Raw genomic sequence first — 24,822 nt, 5'->3', positions numbered from 1 at the left:
TTGATACTATAGACTTGGTGTCTACAAACATTTGGATTTGTCATGTGTGTGTGTGTGTCCACAGGTGACGTCTGGCTTCAAGTCTAAGACGATGAGTGCAGGTTTGCCAGCAACATTTTTGGAGCCGCTCTGCTCCATCTCTCTGATGGAGGACAGTGAGCTCCGGCAGCTCGTCCTCGAGATCTTGCACAACATCATTGATCGCCATGACAACCGTGCCAAACTCCGCGGCATCCGGTACGTCTTCCTCTAATTTTGTTAATCTGTGTGCTCACGTGTCTTTGATGTCGGATCAAAACTTTTTAAATTTCCAAACTATGAATTTTCAGGAGAGTGGATGTGGAAAACGATTTTTGTTATTTTTAAAATGGATTTTACATAACGGGCAGCATGGTGGCGCAGCAGGTAGTGTCGTAGTCACACAGCTCCAGGGGCCTGGAGGTTGTGGGTTCGATTCCCGCTTCGGGTGACTGTCTGTGAGGAGTTGGTGTGTTCTCCCCGTGTCCGCGTGGGTTTCCTCCGGGTGCTCCGGTTTCCTCCTACAGTCCAAAAACACACATTGGTAGGTGGATTGGCGACACAAAATTGTCCGTAGGGGTGAGTGTGTGAGTGAATGTGTGTGTGTGTCTATGTTGCCCTGTGAAGGACTGGCGCCCCCTCCAGGGTGTATTCCCACCTTGCGCCCAATGATTCCAGGTAGGCTCTGGACCCACCGCGACCCTGAACTGGATAAGCGGTTACAGATAATGAATGAATGAATGAATTTTACATAACTTCTGTGTATTATAATGACAGAATGCCATCAAATCCTCATAGCCATGTTCCTACATTTAGTGTATGGAGTGTTACCGCCGTTCATTAATCATTAAATGCAAAGTGAAGCTAGTGTTTTCAGATTAGGTCCGAAAATGGGGGAAAAAAAGGTTATAGTGGCACTGTCCTTGTTTTTATCCAGAATTATTCCTAATGTAGCCGCACTGAAGATAAAGAGAGAGAAGATTTCCAAACAAGACGTCCTTTTCATGAAGAAGGTAAACACACACACTCCCTCTCTCTCTCTCACACACACACACACACACACACACACACACTCTGGCTCATTCTTCCTCTCCAATGCTGCTATGGAAACAAAGTTCTAGAATTCTGATGAAAACTTTTTCTCTCTCTCTCACTCTCTCTCTCTCTCTCTCTCTCTCTCTCTCTGCAGCATGGTCAGCTGTTGTACAGACACATATATCTTGGCTGTAAAGAGGAGGATAACGTCCAGAAGAACTTTGAGCTTCTCTTCACAGCTCTGGCTCTTCTCACCATAGAACTTGCCAACGAGGAGGTGGTGATAGACCTCATCCGCGTCTCTCTCACCCTTCAGGTAAACACACACCTGTACACACCTGGGCCGGCTTTTCCAAAAGTGAGCATCACACTGAACACTCTCTCTCCCTGCTACGATGATCTTCACACTAGGGTTGACCTGTAACTCACAATAATTTTAAGGTTTATAGACGTCCCCAATAACGAGTAAAATCAGCTGCTTTTCACAAAGGTTTATGTGCTATAAGGCTGACAAACGAAGAGAAGAGACTGTTACTGCAGCAGTGAGGAACACACTCCTGATGATGCATGTTTTTAATTGGACAGTGACAATATGTAAATCACTTCTCTGGCTCTGTTGCTGTGATTGGCTGCAGGACATGGCTTTGGCCAATGAGGAGAACATGCCGATGTTTATTCGATGTGGAATCATGGCACTAGTGGCTGCTTACTTCAACTTTCTGAGCCAAATGATCGCCATCCCGGCTTTCTGTCAGCATGTCAGCAAGGTATACACACACACACACACACACACACACACACAACCACACAGACATAGATATTATTTATTACTTTACAATTACATGTAAATACATGGGCCCTTTTAGTCATTTTGCATGTTTTTGCATGATTTTCTGTGTATTGTGATTTTCTATAATTATTATTAAAGTAAACGATGTTGTAAATGACTCTTTCTATGAAACAGACTTCTGTGTTTGTGCATCATTAAGCTGATTTAGTCTGAGATCTGTCAGAGACAGGTTGATTTGGTTTTTGAAGCGTTCTGTTTTCATGTTAGAATTGAGTTTGACTCAGTACCTTGTCAAATGTGAGAGGATTCAGTGATGTGGTTATTGAAGGAGTTGCTGATTTTCGTATTATGAAAAAATATGAGAATACTTTTTTATTGTATGTGCACATTCACTGAAACAAGATCCCACAGTCAGTGTTTGGGGGCTTTCTAATGGGGCTTTTCCACTGCATGGGCTTGACTCGACTCGCTTTTAGCGTGTCGTTTTTCCACGGACTATGAAAACCACAACAACACGGCGGTAAAGTCAGGTGCTGTTTACTCGTTTGTACTGAACACGGCTCCGCCCTCAGTTCTCACAGAGCAGTTTTCCTTGTCCCATGTCACACTTTCGCTGGAGATTTTCCTAAAACACCGACCCAAGGAGCGTTTGAACTTATTCAAAAAACCCTCGGGGGAATGTTACGAGCTGCTGCTGAGAGTTGGATTAAAAACGAATGTGAAAGCTGCTGTAACTTCAAAGATTTTACAAGCGGTGAGTTTGGGCTGGAGCTCTGTGTTTCGTGGTGATTGACAGGTCTCCGGCCAATCAGAACTCTGCAGGGTTTACACCTCACATTTAGTACCTTCTCGGCTCGGCTGGAACCGTAAGCACACAGAGACTTAACAAGAACCCGGTTCCAGGACCAGGGCTTGATTTGGGCAGTGGAAGAGCCAAAGAGTTGAGTTGACATGGGTGAGAAATACAATGTTCTCCAAATCTGATGCCGAGTCTGCAGGATTAGACTCTGTTTATTCTCCTCTGGACTCTGTTTATTCTCCTCAGTATTAACATGCAACATAAACAAGTTCTGTTTGGATTCCAACTTGACTTCAACTTCAACTAGGAACGTGCTGTTTATTTCCTTTTAGATTTAGACTCTGTAGAGGGCTTCGAACCAGGGCTCTTCATTGTTGTCTGGACAGACTACTGAATGACAGAGTGTCTGTAATTGTACACGAGTGAGAACCATAAACACAAATCAAAGCCAGCTGACGTCCCTTCTTCTCTCTGTAGGTGATAGATCTGAGGAATATGGACGCTCCCTACCTGCTTCCTGATCACGTCTTCCGAGAGAAGTGTGTGTGAGTATGCAGGGAGATGTGTGAATGAATGCGAGTATGTGTGCACTTGTCTGAACATGAATTATAAATGTTTCCATAATTTCATAAACAAATAATGCTCCTTTCTAGAACTACGCCTACAAACTGATGGAGCTTCACATTAAAACCCTCTGGGGTCAAGTTAAATCAATGAGGGTATTGTGATTAATTAATGGTTACAGAAATTAATGTTATAAATAGTGCTTCATTTTGTGTGTGTGTGTGTGTGTGTTTTCAGTTTTCCAGACTCTTTGGACAATGAGGAAAGTGGGATCTATTTCCAGACGTCTGATCTCGCTGAAGCTCTCTCTGGAACAGGGTACAACACGGAGAGGCTCACAGTACTATACGTACCACAAGTTACAGGTACACACACACACACACACACACACACACACACAGATTATTGTTTAAATTCTTTGTCATGTTTTAAGCTCTCTGCCTTCTGTTCTTTCTTTGTGTGTGTCTAAACTCAATGTAGTGCTTTATACAGTAGGGAAGATTGTACACAGATGCAAACAGACGTCTAGAGGTATATGTAGTGGAGAAAGTGTGTGTGTGTGAGCACATTTATAGTTTCTATAGTGCTATTATAGTATCTGATACAAGCAGCCCCTTAGTTACCTGAAGCCTTTGTTGCCTAGCAGTCACTCTGTGTTGACCATAGCGACAGTGGCCAAGTGTCTCCTGTAGCAGCCTTAAAGATCTCACTAATATGAGCTCAGTGTGAGACTTCATTCAGATCTCCACTTAAACTCTCCACCATCTCTCCAGCAGATTTTGTCAGATATTAAAGAGCCACTATGTAATACTTTACCATAAATTACAGTTTCTGAATCATTGTGATGTTTTCCACTGAGCTGTAATCGGGAATAGAGTCTCTGCTGCTGCTCCTCTAGACTCCACCTCTGTAGAAACTGCACTAACTTTTGGAGGAGTGTAGGAAATGAGTTCCCCTCTACAGCTGATTAGGATTAATAGGAAGATGAAAAATGAACACCAGCTTTATAGACTGTTTACAGGGAGCATTAACTTTGGCAGCCTATTTCAGCTGTAAAGCCTCTAGCTCCTTGCAGTCTGCTGATCTCTTAGATGTAGATTGTGTGATGAAGCATTTCTGTGCTCTGTAATAAAACTAAAAGATATTAAATGTGCTGTAATTGTGTTGCCCTCGTTTGGATCCATTGCCTGGTGAGTTTGTCTACAGTCATTGTTTTAGAGTGTTGTCCATAGAGCATATGTCTCATTTAAGTTGACCATTTTATTAGCAGTTACTTCTCATTCTGCACACAAACCTAACACTCTCCCAGCTCTGATATCACATGAATCAAAGTGAAGATATCGGTTCACTGTGTGTCAATATCAGTGCCCAGTCCTGTTCACAAATGATGTCATCTTTACTTTTCATCCACAGATGAAGACCGTCTGACTCGGAGGAAGAGTTTTGTGGACACTATCTCGCTCCAGGTGGACATTTTGTCCAACAGCTTACCTGACCAAGTAAATACACAAACACACACACACACACACTTAATCTTATTCTGTAAGTCTATCTTCAGTGAATTTTATTGCACCAATACTTTTGTGTTTTTATTAATTTTATTTCTATTTTAGAGGTGTCTACTGATTTTATTTTTAAACTATGGGTGATTAATCACATCACCCAGTGTAGATAATCTCAGTTAATCACAAGTAAGTGCATGTGTTTATGGACATATGTGAACAAACTGAGCTTGATCAGAATGGATCTATTACTTTCAGTAGTTCAGAAGTGCCTCTCTGTGGATTTATCTTTAGTAGTTAACAGAGCAGTGCTTTTAGAGGAAATAAAAATCAATATCTGCTTTTGTAACATACTGAAAAACTGATCGACTCAAACCACAGCCATTTGCTCATTTATAGTTACAAAAACATTTAGAGATATTGAGTTTCTGCCTCTTTTACTTTCTGCAGGGAGCACTGTGTTCTGTGAATGTAACTTTGTTCATCCAAAGATTTTGAAATTAGATTAAATGAGCAGAAAATGGGTGGATTTTGGATGCTGTCAGCTGCCAGTTAGAGATTAGCCCATCACAGTGGACTTCTGACCTAAACTGAGAAAAGACACACAACATATCGTAACCACTTTTTTACTTCCAAGCAACAATATAAAAATATGGCCCACTTGAGTTTACATATTTACAAGCTCTAAGCAGAGTCTCTGGTCTCTTGCACACCTCCTGTTACCTAACTCAGAGGAATGCCATCTTCCCCTGAGGGAGGTTTCTGGCAGTGTCTGGGCTTCAGTTCTCTGTGGATTGTCAGGGGCAGATGACAAAATAAATAAGATGCATTAAAATAGAGGTTTTAAAATATTTACACCTCTATTAATTTTTTTTTTCAGATTTATAACTTTATTCTTATCTCATCTTTTACTCAGAACAGACTAAATGCAGAATATAAATGTCATTGTTCAGTGTAAATGTCTGACTCACTGCAAATATGACATTTTTTTAGTCAGCTCTGGCTGAAGAGATCACCTTCGAGACTCTAAAGAAGGCCATTGGTGAGTTTGAAATGTCCATTTTGCTTTATTTACCTGCATCTTTCATTTTGTGTGTATGTTTATGAATGTCTATGTTTGTAAATATAATAATTTAATAATAATAATTTTTATCCCTTTTCCATTGCTCTCTCAGACACCACCGGTCTGGAGGAGCAGGAGAGAGAGAAGAGGCGGCAGGTGATGGAGAAATTCCAGAAAGCTCCGTTTGAAGAGATTGCTGCCCACTGCGAGTCTAAGGTGTGTGTGTCTGTGTGTCTGTGTGTGTGTGTGTGTGTTTTGTTGTACATGTGCTTCTCGTGAAAACCTAGACACTTTTAAGTGATATCACACTCAAAGTGGTGCTGTCCTACTGAATATCAGCAGAGCTGTGATGCGGCTGAGGGAAGATGAACCCAGCGCTGCTGATGTTCAATAACGCTGCAACCTCAAGTGTGATATTGCTTTTATATAAACATTTTCTTGCACATTGGCTTGTGACTTGGTGTAAAGGCCTTTTCACACCGAGTACAATTGTTTCTCAGTGCTCTGAAATCAGGGGAATACGCTGAAAGAGGAAGAATAAATGGACTTGTTTACTGTAGGAACAGTGATGAATTTATCATTTTACTTTAAACACTGCAACTAAACGCCACACTGAATCCCCCCCATTCTCCAGAACAACACGGGAGTTCATCAGTGTTTCTGAAGCTCACTGTGGGAGTTAGGGACTGTGTTTTCATTAACCTCCACATTTTAGTTCTCAGCTTGTTAGTTATGTTTTAAGCTTTGTGTTCTGCTACTAACAAGACTAGCTGTTCCTCTGCTGTTTTCCTGCTCATTTGTTTAATCTGTAACCATGACAACGGCGCTCATTGGTCACCAGATTTTAAAACATCTGTAAAATACAGAAACTAGAACAGGTTCTAATTCAAAATCTGATGCAGCGTCACAGTCAGCTTTAGACTCGGTGTGAAAAACACTGTTAATATTTATTATATTTTTTCCTTTTTTGAAACTTTTTTCCATATCTAAAAATTGCACTTTAACGTGAAAATCAGAGTCATATTATTGGACACTGTGCTCACACACAGAGAAATTTGTTCTCCGCATTTAACCCAATCCGTGCAGTGACACACACATTTACACACACTAGTGAAAACTAGGGGGCAGTGAGCACACACATCTGAGAGGGGAGCAGTTGTGGGTTAGGCGCCTTGCTCAAGGGCACTTTAGTCACCTGCCAGCTCTGGGGATCCCTCACCTCCAGGCCACTGCTGCCCCCCTCCAGGCCACTGCGGCCTCCAGACTTAAGTGCCGTAAGTCTATGTTTGTGCTTTATTTAAAGCTGCTGTGTATTTTATATCAGCGCTCATGAGAGGTGAGGTCTCTTGTTGAAACAGTTTTTGTAAATTCTTCCTCAAGGGCCACAGGTTTTATTTGTATAAAAGAAAGCGATGCAGTTAGCCTCCAGATGTTTGACACAAATATCTTCCTCCTTCTGTCTGTTTTAGGCGAACCTGCTGCATGATCGTTTGGCGCAGATCTTTGAGCTCACCATATGGTGAGTTTAATATTTGTGTGCTGGTTTTAAAATGCCTTTTTTACTGTTTAAAGGAGCAACAAGTCACTGCCAGAAAGTAGTGGACAGTATTTATGAAAGTAATTATTAATTATTGGGCTGAACTGACATTGCCTTGTGATCTCTGAATTACCCAAATTATAGTCTGAGTGGGTCTCCTGCATGTTTTGTACTGAATCTCTAAAAATGACTTACTGCTCCTTTAACTTTTCAGCATCTTCCATAGTGCTGTGTTCATATTAAAATGCTCCTGTACTTTAAATGTTATGTGATTGGCTTCTTCTTCTGTCAATTTCTTTACAGCCCACCCCCCAGCCCCTCTGGAACCGTTACTGTGGCAACAGGCCACACCCAGTACCAGTCTGTACCCGTCTATGAGATGAAGTTCCCCGACCTCTGCGTCTACTGATTTTTAGTCTGTACTTGATCACAGCCACTTACCTTTAATTAAGTTGACTCCTTGCATAGTTCAGTTTAGTTTTAACTTTAACACTTCAGCAGACCACAGCTCTGAAACCTGAAGTAAAATCAGAGATCGCAGCATGAGCCCAGAATGGAGAATCATATTGAATCCAGTGTATCATTACACCCCTAAAGCATATCAGTCCATCTTGAATTTTCAGACTGAATATATGTTCATAAAGAGGATCTATAGGCCTCCGAAACATAGTCTACAATTTAACTGAGACATCAAACTGCCGTTTAAGTGTTTTGAGAGATTTTTGGTAAAATATCACTTCGGCTGCTGCTTCTCCAGCTTCTTGACTTTAGAAACCATTCTTTTTTTTATTTTGTGTCACCCTTGTGTCACCCTTTCACTGGTTTAAAAATGCTTTTCACACATTCTCAGAGTATTTTCCTGTGCTGTTTTAGGAGAAATCTGTGGTTTTCTAAGAGATTTCAGCATTAACCACCACTTTAGATTTATCAGCTGTTCAGACATATACCAGCTCTCAGTCAGGGTGTGTGTGTGTGTGTTTGTGAGTGTGTGGTGTGTGTGTGTGAGCTCCGTTTGAAGCCTGCTGTCTCTTTGTGAATCATAGCCTCAACAAATTCTTGGGTTCCACTTAATAATATCGTTTACATGAGTCACAGTTGCTCTGAATAGAACTTAATGTGAATCAAGAGACTTGGTACACTCTCTCTCTCTCTCTCTCTCTCACTCTCTCACTCTCACTCTCTCATTCTCTCTCTCTGAATGTAAGGCTGTTTTGAGCCTCAATTGCACACATTTCTTTCCCTTAAATTATGTGAATATTTGCCACAATCCCTGTGTTTTTCCAGAGACTTGAGCCACAGCTGCCCCGGTCAGTACTGTTTCATTCAGAGTTCATTTTACCGCTGACTGGCCGAAGGTTTGTGGACACATTGGTAACTGCAGTACAGAGGAGTGAAACACCTTTGATTAACACCATTGATTTTCATTGCAGGCGTCCAGAAATATTTGGCCACGTTTTGTAACCCTCTCAGCAAATCCCTGATGTTGTATTTTAGGTCCTAAGACACTTGAACTAGGCCTCGATTACCTAGACTCTGTGAGGTCATTAATAAAGAGGAGTGTATCAGAGGTGGGTAGAGTCTAAATCCATCCTCCAGTGAAAGTCAGGTTTCTGTAAAATACTGACTGCACTCAAACTTTAATTCCAAATTGTTTAACTCTGTAAGCTCCTGAAGTCCAGAGCGATTGTGGTGAGTGGAACTTCTCAGAATATCCATCGTCTGTCAGCACAGGAACTGCATTCAGCATTCTGTTTTTTTCTGGATTATCTGGTTCAAGATAAAAATCTGAAGCTCAAGAGTCAGTGATGTGACCCAGTCACAGTCTCTGAGCAACAACACACCATCACAGAACATGCAGGAAATGGAGGAGAATGTACTGATTTACTTAGGGCTGGACATTTTTTCAGTATCGATATTTATCGCAATATAAAACGTTTCAATAACAATTATATGGTTTTTAAACACATTTGCAGTACTCCAGTACACATTATTTGCAACATCTTCCATCATAATGACGGATGGTCATTAGAGGGCGCTGTCATCTGTTCACTGCCCTCAGTTTTAAATTTAGTTTAAAAATATTGATGGCAAAGCCAGTAGGTTTATGTTTGAGGGTGATGTCATGTTTCTTGTTTGTTCTTGGAGGTTTTCCAGTGGATTTTATACTGTTCACGTCGATATTGGAATAATATCGTATCAACCAAAATTAGGAAATATACCGCGATATAAATTCAGCCCGTATCGTCCAGCCCTAGATATACTCTAAGTAAAAGAAGAGTATTAGCATTTGTAAATACTCAGGACAGTACAAATCCATTGGTGTTATACTGACCCACCTCTGATTTGATCACTCTTGAGATTATTTGCTGGATTTGCACGTTTTAGAAGAAATAGATGATTATTGTTGTGATCAAGTCACCAGTAAAACCCTTCTCGAAGTTATCAGAATCACACAGAATTATAGCTCATGTACAGTACTGTGGAAAAACACCATTTATTCCATTGTCATTAAAAGGAGTGTTTTAACCAAAAATCACAAAAAACTAAAGAAATTCCAGAATTTATTTTTCATTTTCAATCTTTATAACAGCTTCCTACCTTTTTAAGGAGACTCACTTTCAGTGTTTAAGTCCTATTACCGAAGGTAAAAAAGGGGCCCGGAGTGGTGCACTGCTATAAACCAGAGATGGCGAGTTTGATCCCTGGTGATGTCTCAGACGGATGCCAGGAATATCTCTCTCTCTCTCTCTCTCTCTCTCTCTCTCTCTCTCTCTCTCTCTCTCCACCCGGTGTACACACTACATGAAGTGCTAGCCCACTTGTGTGTCTGCTAGCTAATGTGACCGATGTGCACCTCATTTGGAACAGTCTGGTGGCATTATGTTCGACTGGAAATGAAATCAAATGTCTTTGCACAGTACTGTACATAGGATACATAGGTATTTCATAGGGTATATTTTGATTCCATATTTCCGCTGAGAAATGAAGTGAATAGACTTGATTATGTGGTTACAGTGGCCGCTGTGAAGGGGTCAGATATATTACGCAGCAAGTGAATCGTTAGTTTTTGAAGTTGATTTGTTGGAAGCAGGATTAATGGGTGAAAGACACTTTTGACAATGGGCAGACTGTGATGGTCATTATGATATGGTCAGAGCATTTCCAGAATGGCATGTCTTATGAAGTGTTCCCTGTATGGAATGGTTAGTACCTACCAACCTATGTTAAGGAGGGACAACTGATGCATGAGGGAATGGAAGGGACATCATGGGTGGGCAGCCTCATATGCAGCGAGCTGTGTTTTCAGCAGGTAAATGGAAGTAGCTCTTCTGTGAGATCAGATGGGCTGGTGTTCAGTGCCTTGTGCCTTAGTGAGCCTTGGGCTCCCGCGAGGCTCTTGCAGGTCTGTCCTTACTTGTACCACTTTTGGTTCGCACTAACCATTATATACTGGGAACACCATTTTGGAGATGCTCTGACCGTAACGTTATGACCATAGCAGTTTGGTCCTTGTCAAAGCGGCTCAGATCCTGACATTTGCTTATTTTCTCCTGCATCCAGCACTTAAACTGCCTGATGTATCCCACTCCTCGGCAGATGCCACTGTAACCAGACTCAGTGTTATTCACTTCTCCTGTCAGTGGGTGCAATATTTTGGCCGTTTGGTTTACTTTCTTGGGTCTGAGAGTCTTGAGCTAAAGATAGTAATGAACAGGAGTTGCTTAGCAACTGTTAACTCTTCTAGCTACGCAATAAAATCATAAATACACATATATATAATAAAAGCAGAATGTTGAAGTTTATATTGTGACTGTTAGAAGCTTGAATACTGTGCTGTAAATGTATGCCTTGATCAGTTTTTTAGATTTTGACTCTATTTTTGCTGTTGTAAACCTATAATGCCTATATATCTGTGTGTGTGTGTGTGTGTGTTTGAGTGTATAGTGTATAGAAGTGTGTGAACACTTTGCTGTAGGTGTCCTATCATAAGGATATTAAACACGTGTGGCAATGGCCAGGCCACTCTGAGGAGGAAAAAGGATTAAGAGTAAAGGGAGTAAAGAGGAGTTAAATGGTCTCAGCCAAAGCTCAATCCACGTCCTCGTCCCAGGTCGAAGTTATTGAGCCAGGGCAGGGCATGGCCAGTGATGAGGCTGTAGTGAGCCCCCTCTGTCCAGCCTTTGGGGGCTCAGGCCACAAAGCCCTCAATGATAACTGACGTTAAGAAACTCAAACATCTGTAAATGCTTATTTCACCAAGCTTTAGTCGACATAACACATTTAAAAAGTTCTACTGACCCTTGAGGGTAAGTACTTGTAGATGTTTATATCACATTGTTAAAGGCTTATGTAAGTCTTATACAGCCTTGTGAACAATGACATACAGTGAATTGTTTTTTGGAGAAGCTTTTTAATATGAAATTAGTAATGAAATGTTCTCCAACGTGGTCTAAAATGATGTCTCAGTACTAATCCTCCAGAGCTGTCTGGGGTTTTAAGTTATTTTACTCAATAGATTTGAAAATGAGACGTTTGTTTATATCGGTATAGAATCTGTGCTGCTTTTTGTTATTTTTGTTTTTCAAGTTTTTCGTTTGCTGTATTCGAAGCATTTGCAAAGGTTGCTCTTCTTTTAAGAGCAACTTTAAAGGTTTGGGACTGTTTTATGAGGAAAGTGTCACCTCTGTTGAGAAATGTGTGTGTTTTGTGATTATTTGTGAAGGGAATATTGACACACCTTTACGCTGCCCCTAATGCAGCATGCAACACACTTGGAGGAGAACACAAACTCACCACTCTGTTGTGTCAGGTGACCTTCACCTGTGTAGAGGGTATGCATGTGACGTCATGGCTGGCGGGAGAAAGACCCAGTGGCAGCGTTCAGTGTGAAGGAGAAAAGTGAAAGGTTAAGCTGTTAGAGACTGACTTTACAAATAAATTCAGCTAGAGCTGCTTTCAGAGCTGTTTTTTACACCTGCCGTGTGCCGTCAGAATTGCCCGTCTGTGCTGTAGCTGTTCAGATTTTCAGTGGGGACTCGACATGTTTTACCTGCACAGATATCGATCCACACTGAGGGGCAGTGTTCTGAATCACTGCCTTTAATTCAAGCCTGGGACCTTTCAGTAATCATAGTTGTTCTGTGCAGAACCATCAACACTCAAAGAACCATTAGCATGCTTCCAGGATTTTCTGTGTTGTACAGTGTTCTTCAGATTAATGGAAAATATACTGTAAATGGTTCTATGTCAATTTTTTTCTCTGCTATTTTTAGAAGCTTGACAACATAACAGTAGCAGAACCTTTCTTGGTGCTGTATAGAACCGTATACACGTACCATGTGAATCCTTTCATGATACAAAGGATCCTTGAAGCATGCCAGTGGATTTTGAGTGCTTGTGACTCCCTCGTGGGTGCCCATGATGAAAACCCCTCAGAGAGCCATTTTTTTTTAAAGAACACTAGGTTTTTTTGTTTTGTTTTTTTTGCTTTTGGGGCTCCCCCTTGTGTAATTACTTTTTACAGCACTGTACTGAAATCAGTATGGAAGTAGAGGGGGGTGTGGGTTGTTTCCTACCCTCCTCCAAAACTTACATAATGCAGTTCCTGTAGTGCTGAACCCAAAGTAGCAAAGACAGAGGCTCTGTTCTCAGTGTTACAGCTCAGCGCAGCATCACAATGATTTTGAAGATATATATTTAAGGGGAAAACATTACGTAATGTTCCTTTAAAGAGCATATTCAGCACAGTCAGTAGTTTTTGCCACGCGTTCCCTTTCCTCAGGAAAGTGACATCACTGCATACTCTCTATTGTCTTGCGTTGTGCAGAGTGTGTTGCAATACGAGCTACAACAGAATGTGTTTGTGGGCGGAGCCTGTAGAGGTCAATAACAGTTGGTTTGGTTTCACATCTGGTTTTCAATGTTTTATGATCCTTCCACTTTAATAAAACCAGCCACAACTTTTACTATTGAATTTAAAATCCTGTTGGTGTTAAATGTTCAGGAAAAGAAACGTTCAGTGAAACAGTTGTGTGTGAGTTAGGGGAAGACAATGAGGACTTTATTGAATCCCTGTTTGGCACTTTCTCTGTGGACGTGGATGGATGGTTGGGATGAGTTTGTTCAGCTGAGATTATTGTGTAGAGCAGAGCCGAAGAGCAAAGGTGTAGTTTCATAGTGAATCGCTTTATTTTTAGTAATAAAATGTGTGACACGTTGGCGCTGCATGTATTGAAGCTGCCACAAAACTCCAGTGTCTCAGGCTCCTGGGTTTATCCTCACCAAGAGTTTCGAGTGTTCCTACTGTGTCTGCATGGGTTTCCTCCAGGTGCTGCGGTTTCCTCCCACATGAAACCAAACGTGTGAGTCTGGTTGATCAGGATGAAGTGCTTACAGAAGATGAATGAATGCATGAAAGGCAGTGAAATGGATGAAAAGGAAGGTTTGAAAACGAAAGGAGAATGCGAGGTGAAGTTATAGAGTGTTGTTGGGAGACAATGGTGCAGTTACGTTTGCCTTAAGGATATTTTTGGTCTGGAGCCACACTGTCCTGGTTTTGTGCATTGTGGGTTTTGATGGGATGGTTCTGAAGTGAAACGTACACTATATGTCCAATAATTTGTGGACAAGCGACACGCCTTAGATGTCTTCATAGAAACACATCAAACGAAATGGGATGTGCCTGACCATGCCCACAGCCAACAGTTGTCTCCAGGTGTGTAAAGCCCCTCAGCGGCGTGTCTGCAACGATGGGGCTCGATGTTCTACATTTAGAAAAGTTTCAAATGGCTTTTATGACCCTTATCACAGCTAAATGCCATTGAACCCTCACCGCAATGTTCTAGTATCTAGTAAAAAAGTCTTCCCAGAAAAACAAAGACTGTTACTGCACCAGCGAGGAGTACACACCTGACTAATGCCCTTCACAAGAACAACTGGTAGTAGGTGTCCTAAAGTTCTTGGACGTGTAGTGTTTATAGCAATGCGCAGTTATTGATCTAATCCTTTAGAAGGATTGGTTTATTGATCGATTGATAAGTTGTTGGGGTCACAGTCTTAAACGAAAGGGTAACCAGATGGAAAATGACCTTCAGAGTCATTCTGTAACCTTTAGACCTTTGTCTAAATCTGCTGCATTTCAGTTGATGTTGCTCTATAGCTTTATTCTGCTTTAATGGAATATTAGATATAAACCTTTAATTCTATAAAAATACCTGTATTAACCACCAATTTTGTTAAGAATAGTGCAATATATATTTTTGTCTTGATCTTTAATGGGAAGGTGTTGTCTGTAGACACTGTTTTTTTTACCTGTAATGCACATTCAATGACGATGCAGTGGTGTGTGTGTGTGTGTGTGTGTGTGCGGGCGCGCTTTTGTGTGTTTGAGAGAATCTTTTTTTTTTTTTTTGCATGCTTGTCTTTTGTTATTATTATAATTATTATTATTTTTTGACCATTATAAAATAAATCTTTTAAACCACAGCTGGGAGGACGTAGTTAAGATTTGCCTGAAAGATATAATCACTTTTTGTTCTGAATTGATTATTTTTGTTATTTTTTGTTGTTTTTCTTTTCAGTTTATTGCCACCAAGGGAACTATAACTTAAATATGTAGCTAGCTTTTTGGGTTTTGTGTGTGTGTGTGTGTGTGTGTGTGTGTGTGTGTGTGTTAGTAAACATGCACCGATGTGTCATTCACATTTCATTATAAATGTTGTTCAAATTAGTGAAGTGCTGTAACTCAAGCCAAATGCAAACAAATCACAGTAAGGGTAGAGATGTACTTGTTGTCTGGCCGTGCGTTTGTATTGACAACCATCTGCGTCATGAACGTAACTGTTCACACACTCATCTGTGTGCAACACTTCTAACTGGAGGCATCCACTAGAGGGCAGCCAAGAGAAAGACATGGATAATTGCAGATTTAGCTCTGACACAGCCTTCTTCAAACTTTCCGACATTGTGATAGTTTTTGTCTGCACTGCCCTCTACTGTTAAACGTGTACTGCACCTTGCATAAGCATAGTGTTTGTTTTCTGAGGACGTCCATATCCAATGCCATAAAATGGACGCGGGATACGCAAGGTGGCCATGATGCATTTGCTAACGCGTAGTTAACAACAAGTGTATCTCTACTTTTAGCTGGTCAACCACTTTAATGTGCACAACACTGAAGAAGCAAGAGCAAATTCAATAAAAGTTTTATATTCAAATACGTACCTCTCCTCCAGTGTGAATTTATTCATCTGTGTTTATTTCTAAACTGAGGATATTTTGTTATAACTCTAAGCACATCCTATTACATACATCAGTTGTGCCATCTGCTGAGAAACATTACGGAATCACCACAGAGTCCTGGATCTATCGAAATACTGCAGTGCCACTGATGCAGTGTGTGTTGTGCTGGTACAAGTGGATCAGACACAGCAGTGCTGCTGGAGTGTTTAAAGACCTCTGGGGCAGTGTCCTGTGACCACTGATGAAGGACTAGATGAGGACTAACCATGCAGCAGTTGATGAGCTGATGTCCCTGACTTTTCTTCTACAAGGTGGACCAACAAGGTGAGTGTAAAAACTTAAGCAGCACTGCTGTGTCTGATCCACTCACACTCTCTGGGACTAACGAAGTGTACAGAACAAGAGATGGAATACACTGGCTGTAAAGGTAGAGCTGAAAAGTGGTCAGTAGCATTGATCCAACACAATTTATGAAAACAAAAATGACCAATATTTTAATAGTTAAAAAACACTGAGTCAAAGTTAACATTCCAGAGACTTGATAAATACTATTAACGGCTAATAATCCTGAGGATACATCATTTACATTTATAATGATGAGAAGAAAAGTCTAAGACTTGGGTCTTATATTTACAGAGCCTAAATCTACATCTATCTAGCCTACGGAGCCTAAAGTTACAGGATGGGCGTGGCCCCAAGCACAGAGAGCTGATTGAATGGTTGAAGTGTGATGCTGCCATACATTCAGCTGCGGTGCGGTCACACACACACCGCAGACGATCACACACACTCATGCCAACACCTGTGAGAGAAAAAAAAAACCAAGTGTAACTTGTCTGCAAGAGTTTATTTGTAACTCGAGCTGTTTAGTTTTGTAGCACTTTCAGTCTGTGTTTACTTTCATGCAATTATCGCTCTCCTGAATTTAGAGTCAGTTCCACCTTAAGTAATGTAACTGTAACAGCGCAAATAAGTCAATATTAACCACTGATGGAACAGAAATGAAGAAATATCTTCATCTCGGTACATGCCGTTCAACATTCAGAGCTCTATTCGTTGTTCAGATTCTCTGCTTCTCTGCCGTGAGCAGAGAGAGAGAAAGCCTAGCATACCGGACCCAGACACATTGTTTTTTTACCCATTTACAGACACTGGGGCTTCGTAAACACATTAGAGTGGTTTCCAGGTTTCACATGGAGAGGAGACTTTTATACAAAGTGTTTAAAATCATGAATGTCACCTTTAAGATAACTGTATTCTAAACTCAAACTCACACTGCGGCCTGCCATCGCTGCAGCTGACGTGAAGGTTGTGTTTTCTGCTTCTGCTGCATCCCAGAGACGATATCTGCTCCAAACAGCACTGATGAAGAAAGCAGCACCTGAAAAAGCATGCAAAGAAATGATCTTGAATTCTCCTGAGTCATTTCCACTGCCCCACACTAGGGACATGGGTGCATATGGGTTCTATTTTATACCTGTTAGAGATGTCTACATACTTTTAGCTCTCAGTGTAGGCCAGAGTTTACTGAGAGTAGTGTACAGAGTTAAATACTGGAAAATGCTGAGTGTCACATGCTGATCTGAGATGAGTTGTGTGTGTGTGTGTTTTACCGGTCCAGTGGATCCTGAGGCCTGCCGCTGCCTTGTTGTCCACAGTAACAGCCGTAAAACTGATACTCGCTTGGACAACGACCAGTTAGACAGTGGAGCATCTGACCCAAAGCTTCAAACTCTCTCACAACGGCTCCCATAGAGTTATACTGAACCAATGACATTCTGCACTTTGTACAAACACACACATTACACAGTAACACACACTGCATGGACATCATTTCAGAAATGAAGGCAATAAATCAGGATTTATGTCTTCTGTAAAGGCTTTACAATAAACAAATAGATGGACCACTGCTGTAAGGATTTGATTGCCTCTAGAGCATTAGTAAAGTCATTTACTAATGACAGATCACAGTTCAACCCTGAAGAAGTGTTGTCAGGAGAACATGGTTCTACTTCTACATCCACATCACTGAGCATGGTGACCTCGGGTTCTGAGATTTTACAGACTGTGCACTTTAAAGTAGCCACACACTCTGTCTGTTGTATTTCTCTCTCTCTCTCCCTGATCCACTCCAGTGTGGTGTTTTCTCTCACCTTCAGAATGTGCTTGGATCTCGGAGAGTCCTGCTGCCTCCAGCAAAGACCAGGCAGACAACGGCAGTGCTCGCTTCTGGATGGTCTCTGGAAACACACACACACACACGTTGTATTCCACATTTCCAGAGACTGTTCATCGAACTTCAATTACAGCATTTTGGACTTTTTTTCTTGGATGTATCTTTTAAAGGATGTGTCTACGATTGTGGGGTAACACTGTTCTCTCTGGTTTGTTTATGTTCAGAAGCTCTGTGTCTTTTAAGAAGTAATGGAATGTTTGAAGGAAAAAAATAGTGAACCCACATCCATCAACAGTTAAACCTCAGATCTCACTGAATACTGACCTCACTGTGTCTCCTCCATTAGTCGGCATTAACCCCGTCAGCTCCAACACAGGTTTGTTAATGAGTTTAACTAATTAATTAATTAATCACCAAGAGAGTGTCTTTTTGTTTATTAATGATACTGTGGTGTACATTAACGTGTGAAACGACTAAACTCACATCCTTAGTTAAATACGTATTCTTAGTTTATTCTTTACCTCAACATTTTCAGTGAGTTCTGACACTTTCAGCATTTTCAGACATAAAAGAGGTCACTGTTTTCCTTTCTATCTCTGTGTTATAAATAATTATTAATGATCTGTAAGGTGTTTTTAAGCCATTTATAAACTATTATGTAATCTTTTTTAAAAGTGGTACCACTTGCTTTTTAGTTTAGTTTTATAGCACATTTTGTCTATGTTTATTTTCATGCAGTTAGCACTCTCCCTGAGCATATGGAGCAGGAATAGAGCAATATCCTCATCTCAGTTCATGCTTTTCAACATTTCAACTGAATATCCACATCCGTGAAATTCACTTCAGAGAAAAAATATTAAAATATTATAATTACTTCCATGAATTTGCCTGGCTGCTTTTTTGGAGGCGACACAGATTGACCACCTTTTAATTTAGTTTTGACTGGAATTGAAATAAATGAAAGGAGCCCTTAATATATTGTTAATTGAAATAAGCTTAAATATCTTACTGTCGCGCTCTTGTGAGCTGTCAGTAGTCTCCTCTTCATCTTTGTCTTTCTTCTCCTTTTCCTGCTCCTCCTCCTCTTTTGAGTGTCCGTCTGTGATGGTGGGGGGCGTTGGGGTGTGGTAGGAGGGTCTGAGAGGGGGCACTGGGTCCAGGTGAGGCTTGGAATTGGGCTGGAGTGGATCTCTGGGTGTGGGAGGGGTCTCAAGCTTGTGGATTTCAGCTGGTTTTGCTTTGGTTTGTGAGTGTGGAGTAGAGGGTTTGTGTGTGTTTAGTGGTGTGTGTTTAATCTGTGTGCGTGTTGTGGGTGGTGTGTATGGCATGTGTGTACTTATTGTGTGTGAAAGGTGTGTGCTTGTTAATTTAGGGGACGTCTGTGAAGGTCTGACCTCAGCAGATGTTTGAGCTGGACTTGTTTTTGCACTTGTGTGTTTGTTATTTTCATCACTGTCTCTCTCCTCTTCCTCCTCCTCCTCCCCTTCATCCTGTTCCTCCTCAGACAGAGGCCTTACAGAGGTGTGTTTGTGTGTGTTCACTGGGGTGTGTGTTGTGCTGGCGATTTCCATGTTTACTTTAGTCTTTTCTTCTGTTTCTCTCTTTACTTCTATCGGTTCATCCTCTTCTTCTTTACTCACCTCATCCCTGCTTTCATCCCTCTCTCTTCCAGAAGTGGACTGTGTAGAAGTGGCTTTACTGAGGGATGTTGGATCGGATGTGATCTGATTGGCTGTTGAAGACTGGACTACTGGGTGAGAAGTGATTTGATTGGCCTTCAGGGGCGGGGCTGTTGACTGAGTTGTGATTTGATTGGCTGTTGCAGGGAGTAGAGTAGTAAAATAGAGCATAGGTTGTCTGTAATGGGCTTTTAAGCTTTCTTCATCCTCTTTCTTCTCCTCCTTTCTCTCATTACTTGATTTCTCTGCACTCTGCTCCTCTTTTTCTTCATCTTCATTACTTTCTTCATCCATCTTTTCCTTACTTGCTCTGTCTCCCTCTGTTTTTGTTTCCGTATCATTCTTCTCCTCACTGCTCTCTGTATGTGAAGCAGTCAGGCTCAGGTACGTTGTGGTGGTGAGGTCATCGGTGATGTCATCAAAGTCGCTGGAACCCCAGGTGTGTGTGGTCACTGTTGTTTGGAGGAGTTCTCCTCACCTCTGTTTTCCTCACTTTCATCTTCACTGTCCTCCTCTTCTTCTTGTGATGGAGTGTGTGTGCTGGTGGGTGGGTGTGAGTCTGTGGAGGCAGTGATTGAAAAGGCGTCCATCCTCTCAGTTTTGGGGTCAGGTGTGTGTGTAGCAGAAGAAGCAAATACAGTCTGAGGATTATATGCTGGGGTCACTAGAGTCAGATCCCTGTATTCGTCACCTGTCAGTCACAATAACACATAATTTAATAATGGAAATAGGACTGTACCCATTAGTCAACAAATCAAAATGGTCATTGACAGAAGCTGTTAGCCTAAGTATATGAATCTGAAGCTATGAAGCCAAATGACTACACTATCCATGGGCTGCAGTCAGGTGATGTTTTTGGTGTGGGCTCCATATTGGGGACTGTCTGTCTGGCTTCAGAGTGCAGTACTAACTTAAACAGATTTGAAAGATGGATAGATTTATCACACACAGCACCTTTCCCTGTGCTGGAGAGAGCCACGCAACACTTAGAAGCTCAGAAGCCCACCACCTTGTTGCATCAGGGTGGTAAAGTGTCCTGCTGTGTTGCATAATGCGGAGGAAAAAAAAGTTATCCATTGTTAGCCATATTAGAGACAGACAGACAGGCTAAACCGACCGTCTGCGAACTGTCTTGAGACGTCACCCAGGTTCAACTGTATTGAGACTGTGTCTTTCCCCCGAACTAAATGTAAAAGTAGAAAAACAAAATCAGCCTGTTTCAGTAACCTAATCAATATTAAATCATACACAACACCTAGCAGCAACACCTCAGAACTAAAATTTGGGTTACTCAACATAAGATCACTAAACTCAAAAGCACTCATCGTAAATGATATTATAAGTGATCATAAATTCAATGTTTTCTGTCTCACGGAAACGTGGGTTAAACCAAATGAATATTTAGCACTAAATGAAGCCACCCCCCTAGGCTATAATTATGCACATAGCCCAAGAATATCAGGCAAAGGAGGTGGAGTATGTGTAATTTACCAAAATACCCTAGAAATTAGTCTTAAACAATGTGACACCTTCTCTTCTTTTGAGGTTCTCTCCACTATTATTACAAATCCGGTCACAAAAAAGGACGCATTTTTATTATGCAACATTTACAGACCACCAGGGCCTTACTTAGAATTTCTGAAAGAATTCAGCGATTTTGCTACAAACCTAGCGGTGTGCAATCATAAAGTTATAATTGTAGGAGATTTCAATATCCATTTTGAGAATGAAAGTGACCCACTAAAAAAGGCATTTACCTTTATCTTAGACTCTATTGGTATTACTCAAAATGTAACAGGGCCTACACACTACTGCAGCCACACTTTAGACTTAGTTCTGACACTAGGTCTTAACATTGACAAAATTAATATCTTACCACAATCCTCAGCAATCTCCGATCATTACTTAATTTCATATGAGCTACGTTTTATCCATAATATATGTAAGAACCCTCGCTATTCTACAAGGCGTATAATAAAACCATCTACCGCCCTACAATTTATAGAAAACCTACCAGAATTATCGACCCCAGTTCCAACTCCATCAGACCCAATGGACCTAGATGTACTAACTGATTACCTAGAAAATACCTGTCGATCTACTTTAGAAAAGGTAGCACCACTTAAACATAAAAGTATAAGACAGAAAAAGCTCGCACCATGGTATAACGATAAGACCCGTACTTTAAAACAAACATTACGAAAACTAGAGCGGAAATGGCGATCAACCAAGCTTGAAGTGTTTCATTCTGCCTGGAAGGACAGCCTTATAGAGTATAGAAATGCCCTCACTAAAGCTCGCTCAGCATATCTGGCCTCGCTGATCTCCAATAATAAAAATAATCCGAGAGCACTGTTTAGTGTGTTTTCTAGAATTACAAAAAATCAAGCAGGTTCTGAACAACTAATTCCAGCAACTCTCACCAGTAAAGATTTTATGGACTTTTTTAATAATAAAATTGAGAATATTAGACAACAAACTCTAGCCACAGGATCAAATCCATCCTGGCTGCCACCCGATGTGAATGAAATAAAACATAATATAACTGTAAAAGAAAGACTTGAAACCTTTTACCCACTCCCACAATTAGAACTAGAGAAGATTATCACCTCCGCAAACTGTACAACTTGCACACTTGACGCAATTCCCACAAAGTTGCTCAAAGAAGTACTACCAGCTATTATTGATCCTCTTTTAACTATAGTAAACTCATCGCTTAGTCTGGGCCATGTACCCAAAGCTTTTAAACTAGCAGTTATTAAACCTATGATCAAGAAACCAAATCTTGATGCTAGTACACTGTCTAATTACAGGCCTATTTCTAATTTGCCATTTCTGTCTAAGATCTTAGAAAGAGCTGTGGCCCAACAACTTAGTTCATATCTACATAAGAATCATATATATGAAAAATTCCAATCTGGATTCAGGCAACATCATAGTACAGAGACAGCTCTAGTCAAGATAACAAATGATCTTCTTCTTGCCTCTGATCAAGGCCACGTATCCCTGTTGGTGCTTCTTGACCTAAGCGCAGCCTTCGATACAATAGACCACAATATTCTCATAGAAAGGTTAGAAAACATGGTTGGAATCACAGGGACAGCCCTATTATGGTTCAAATCTTACTTAACGGAACGTTATCAATTCGTAAAAGTAAACAATCTAACTTCAAATTATTCTAAAGTAAGATTTGGAATTCCACAAGGCTCTATTTTAGGACCATTATTATTTACATTATACATGTTACCGCTAGGCACAGTTATAAGAAACCATGACATTAACTTTCACTGTTACGCAGACGACACACAATTGTATATTTCAGCCAAGCCCGATGACAAACACAGATTAAAGAAAATAGAGGACTGTGTAAAAGACGTGAAAGGCTGGATGTTGCGTAACTTCCTCCTTCTAAACAGCAACAAAACAGAGGTCCTGCTTTTGGGTCCAAAAGTGGCAAGAAATAAATTATCAGATTTAATTTTAAATCTCGCTGACTTTCCAGTTAAACCTGGTTCAGCAGCAAAAAATCTTGGTGTCATAATTGACCCGGATTTATCATTTGATCAACACATAGGTAGTATCACTAGGACAGCTTTTTTACATCTTCGCAATATTGCTAATATTAGAAATGCCTTATCCCCTCAGGACGCAGAAACATTAGTACATGCCTTTATTACTTCAAGGCTTGACTACTGTAACGCACTACTGTCAGGATGCACCAGCAGCAATTTAAGAAAACTTCAACTAGTTCAAAATGCTGCAGCTAGGGTCCTCACTAAAACTAGAAAATTTAAACATATCAGCCCAGTTTTATCATCACTTCATTGGCTGCCTGTTAAATTCCGCATTGACTACAAGATTTTGTTATTAACATATAAAGCTCTACATGGGCTTGCTCCTGAATATCTTCAAGATACAATTTCCTATTATGAGCCTCCACGTTCACTCAGATCACAGAATACTGGATTTTTAAATGTTCCCAGAATTCAGAAGGCCTCAGCTGGGGGAAGAGCCTTTTCTTATAAAGCCCCCCAACTCTGGAATGATCTTCCAAAAAATGTTCGGGACTCAGACACAGTCGCAATCTTCAAATGTAGGCTAAAAACTCATTTGTTTAGTTTATCATTTGGTAGCTAATGCTCCCCCATAGATAAAGGCGGCAGATCCGGGGGGTGCATGGACACAGGGAATTATAGTAAACTGAGACGCTGGTGCTGTCGTCCCGCCGCTTCTCGCGATCACTCAGGTTTGTTGACGGTGGAGCGGAGGGATGCCAGTGTTTCAGGATGCTCCCGTGTCTGTGTGTCCTCCTCCCAGCAGGCACAGGACGTCAATTTGACGTCAGAAAGGCGTTGGTCTCTAACGTTGGACAGACGTTGATTTTTAGTTGGAAATGAAAATCGGGTTGACGTCTAAACTCAACATTAATGTGACGTCAAGACTCAACGTTGGTTAGACGTTGAAATATGGTTAGTAATCAAAGTCAGATATTACTCAAAAATTAACGTCAGGATGACGTCAAACTCCAACGTTGTGTAGATGTTGATTTTTAGTTGGAAATGAAAATCGGGTTGATGTCTAAACCCAACATTGATGTGACGTCAAGACTCAACGTTGGTTAGACGTTGAAATATGGTTAGTAATCAAAGTCAGATATTACTCAAAAATTAACGTCAGGATGACGTCAAACTCCAACGTTGTGTAGATGTTGATTTTTAGTTGGAAATGAAAATCGGGTTGACGTCTAAACCCAACATTGATGTGACGTCAAGACTCAACGTTGGTTAGACGTTGAAATATGGTTAGTAATCAAAGTCAGATATTACTCAAAAATTAACGTCAGGATGACGTCAAACTCCAACGTTGTGTAGATGTTGATTTTTAGTTGGAAATGAAACTCGGGTTGACATCTAAACCCAACATTGATGTGACATCAAGAACCAACATTGGTTAGACGTTGAAGTATGGTTAGTAATCAAAGTCAGATATTACTCAAAAATTAACGTCAGGATGACGTCAAACTCCAACGTTGTGTAGATGTTGATTTTTAGTTGGAAATGAAAATCGGGTTGACGTCTAAACCCAACATTGATGTGACGTCAAGACTCAACGTTGGTTAGACGTTGAAATATGGTTAGTAATCAAAGTCAGATATTACTCAAAAATTAACGTCAGGATGACGTCAAACTCCAACGTTGTGTAGATGTTGATTTTTAGTTGGAAATGAAAATCGGGTTGACGTCTAAACCCAACATTGATGTAACGTCAAGACTCAACGTTGGTTAGACGTTGAAATATGGTTAGTAATCAAAGTCAGATATTACTCAAAAATTAACGTCAGGATGACGTCAAACTCCAACGTTGTGTAGATGTTGATTTCTAGTTGGAAATGAAAATCGGGTTGACGTCTAAACCCAA

General features: G+C 40.8%; 2 protein-coding genes across 6 annotated transcripts in view; one reads left to right on the top strand and one right to left on the bottom strand.

Annotated features, from left to right (window-relative positions):
• LOC136678795 (protein EFR3 homolog A-like) overlaps positions 1 to 8,716 on the top strand; it is a 40,929-nt gene extending 32,213 nt beyond the window's left edge. For both annotated transcript variants that reach the window (XM_066656934.1, XM_066656933.1), the window contains 11 exons: positions 65 to 237; positions 956 to 1,031; positions 1,208 to 1,369; positions 1,689 to 1,820; positions 3,120 to 3,187; positions 3,444 to 3,571; positions 4,620 to 4,705; positions 5,702 to 5,750; positions 5,884 to 5,987; positions 7,241 to 7,290; positions 7,612 to 8,716. In XM_066656934.1, coding sequence (XP_066513031.1) covers positions 65 to 237; positions 956 to 1,031; positions 1,208 to 1,369; positions 1,689 to 1,820; positions 3,120 to 3,187; positions 3,444 to 3,571; positions 4,620 to 4,705; positions 5,702 to 5,750; positions 5,884 to 5,987; positions 7,241 to 7,290; positions 7,612 to 7,717 — 1,134 coding nt within the window. In that variant the 3' untranslated portion in view covers positions 7,718 to 8,716. The remainder of the gene's footprint in view (positions 1 to 64; positions 238 to 955; positions 1,032 to 1,207; positions 1,370 to 1,688; positions 1,821 to 3,119; positions 3,188 to 3,443; positions 3,572 to 4,619; positions 4,706 to 5,701; positions 5,751 to 5,883; positions 5,988 to 7,240; positions 7,291 to 7,611) is intronic.
• Positions 8,717 to 16,085: 7,369 nt separating this feature from the next.
• LOC136679790 (otoconin-90-like) lies at positions 16,086 to 19,306 on the bottom strand. Of its 4 annotated transcripts, none has more exons than XR_010796586.1 (5): positions 18,735 to 19,306; positions 17,703 to 17,789; positions 17,163 to 17,327; positions 16,824 to 16,930; positions 16,086 to 16,351 (listed from the first exon to the last, which is right to left on the bottom strand). XR_010796586.1 is itself a non-coding variant. In XM_066658466.1 (5 exons), the coding sequence occupies exons 1-5, from the start codon at positions 18,771 to 18,773 to the stop codon at positions 16,128 to 16,130; spliced, it is 627 nt and encodes a 208-aa protein (XP_066514563.1). In that variant the 5' UTR covers positions 18,774 to 19,306; the 3' UTR covers positions 16,086 to 16,127. The 4 variants fall into 4 exon arrangements, 1 of the variants encoding a protein (XP_066514563.1); XM_066658466.1 differs by having other exon boundaries at positions 17,163 to 17,332; XR_010796587.1 differs by having other exon boundaries at positions 16,824 to 17,332.
• Between the last annotated feature and the right edge of the window lie 5,516 nt (positions 19,307 to 24,822).

The sequence above is a fragment of the Hoplias malabaricus genome, chromosome Y, assembly GCF_029633855.1.
Source record: "Hoplias malabaricus isolate fHopMal1 chromosome Y, fHopMal1.hap1, whole genome shotgun sequence".
Taxonomy (NCBI): Eukaryota; Metazoa; Chordata; class Actinopteri; order Characiformes; family Erythrinidae; genus Hoplias; species Hoplias malabaricus.
The sequence above is the reverse complement of the archived record's forward strand: the minus strand, read 5'-3'. Positions and strand labels throughout refer to the sequence as shown.

Bases quoted from the DNA above. Each gene is read 5' to 3' on its own strand.
- LOC136679790 (XM_066658466.1), bottom strand. From the start codon at position 18,773: ATGAAGAGGAGACTACTGACAGCTCACAAGAGCGCGACA. The intron at 17,790-18,734 runs GTAAGATATTTA...GTGTGTTTCCAG, and splicing joins CAGCTCACAAGAGCGCGACA to AGACCATCCAGAAGCGAGCA. The intron at 16,352-16,823 runs GTGAGTTTGAGT...TTTCTCTCACAG, and splicing joins CAGCGATGGCAGGCCGCAGT to GTGTTGGCATGAGTGTGTGT.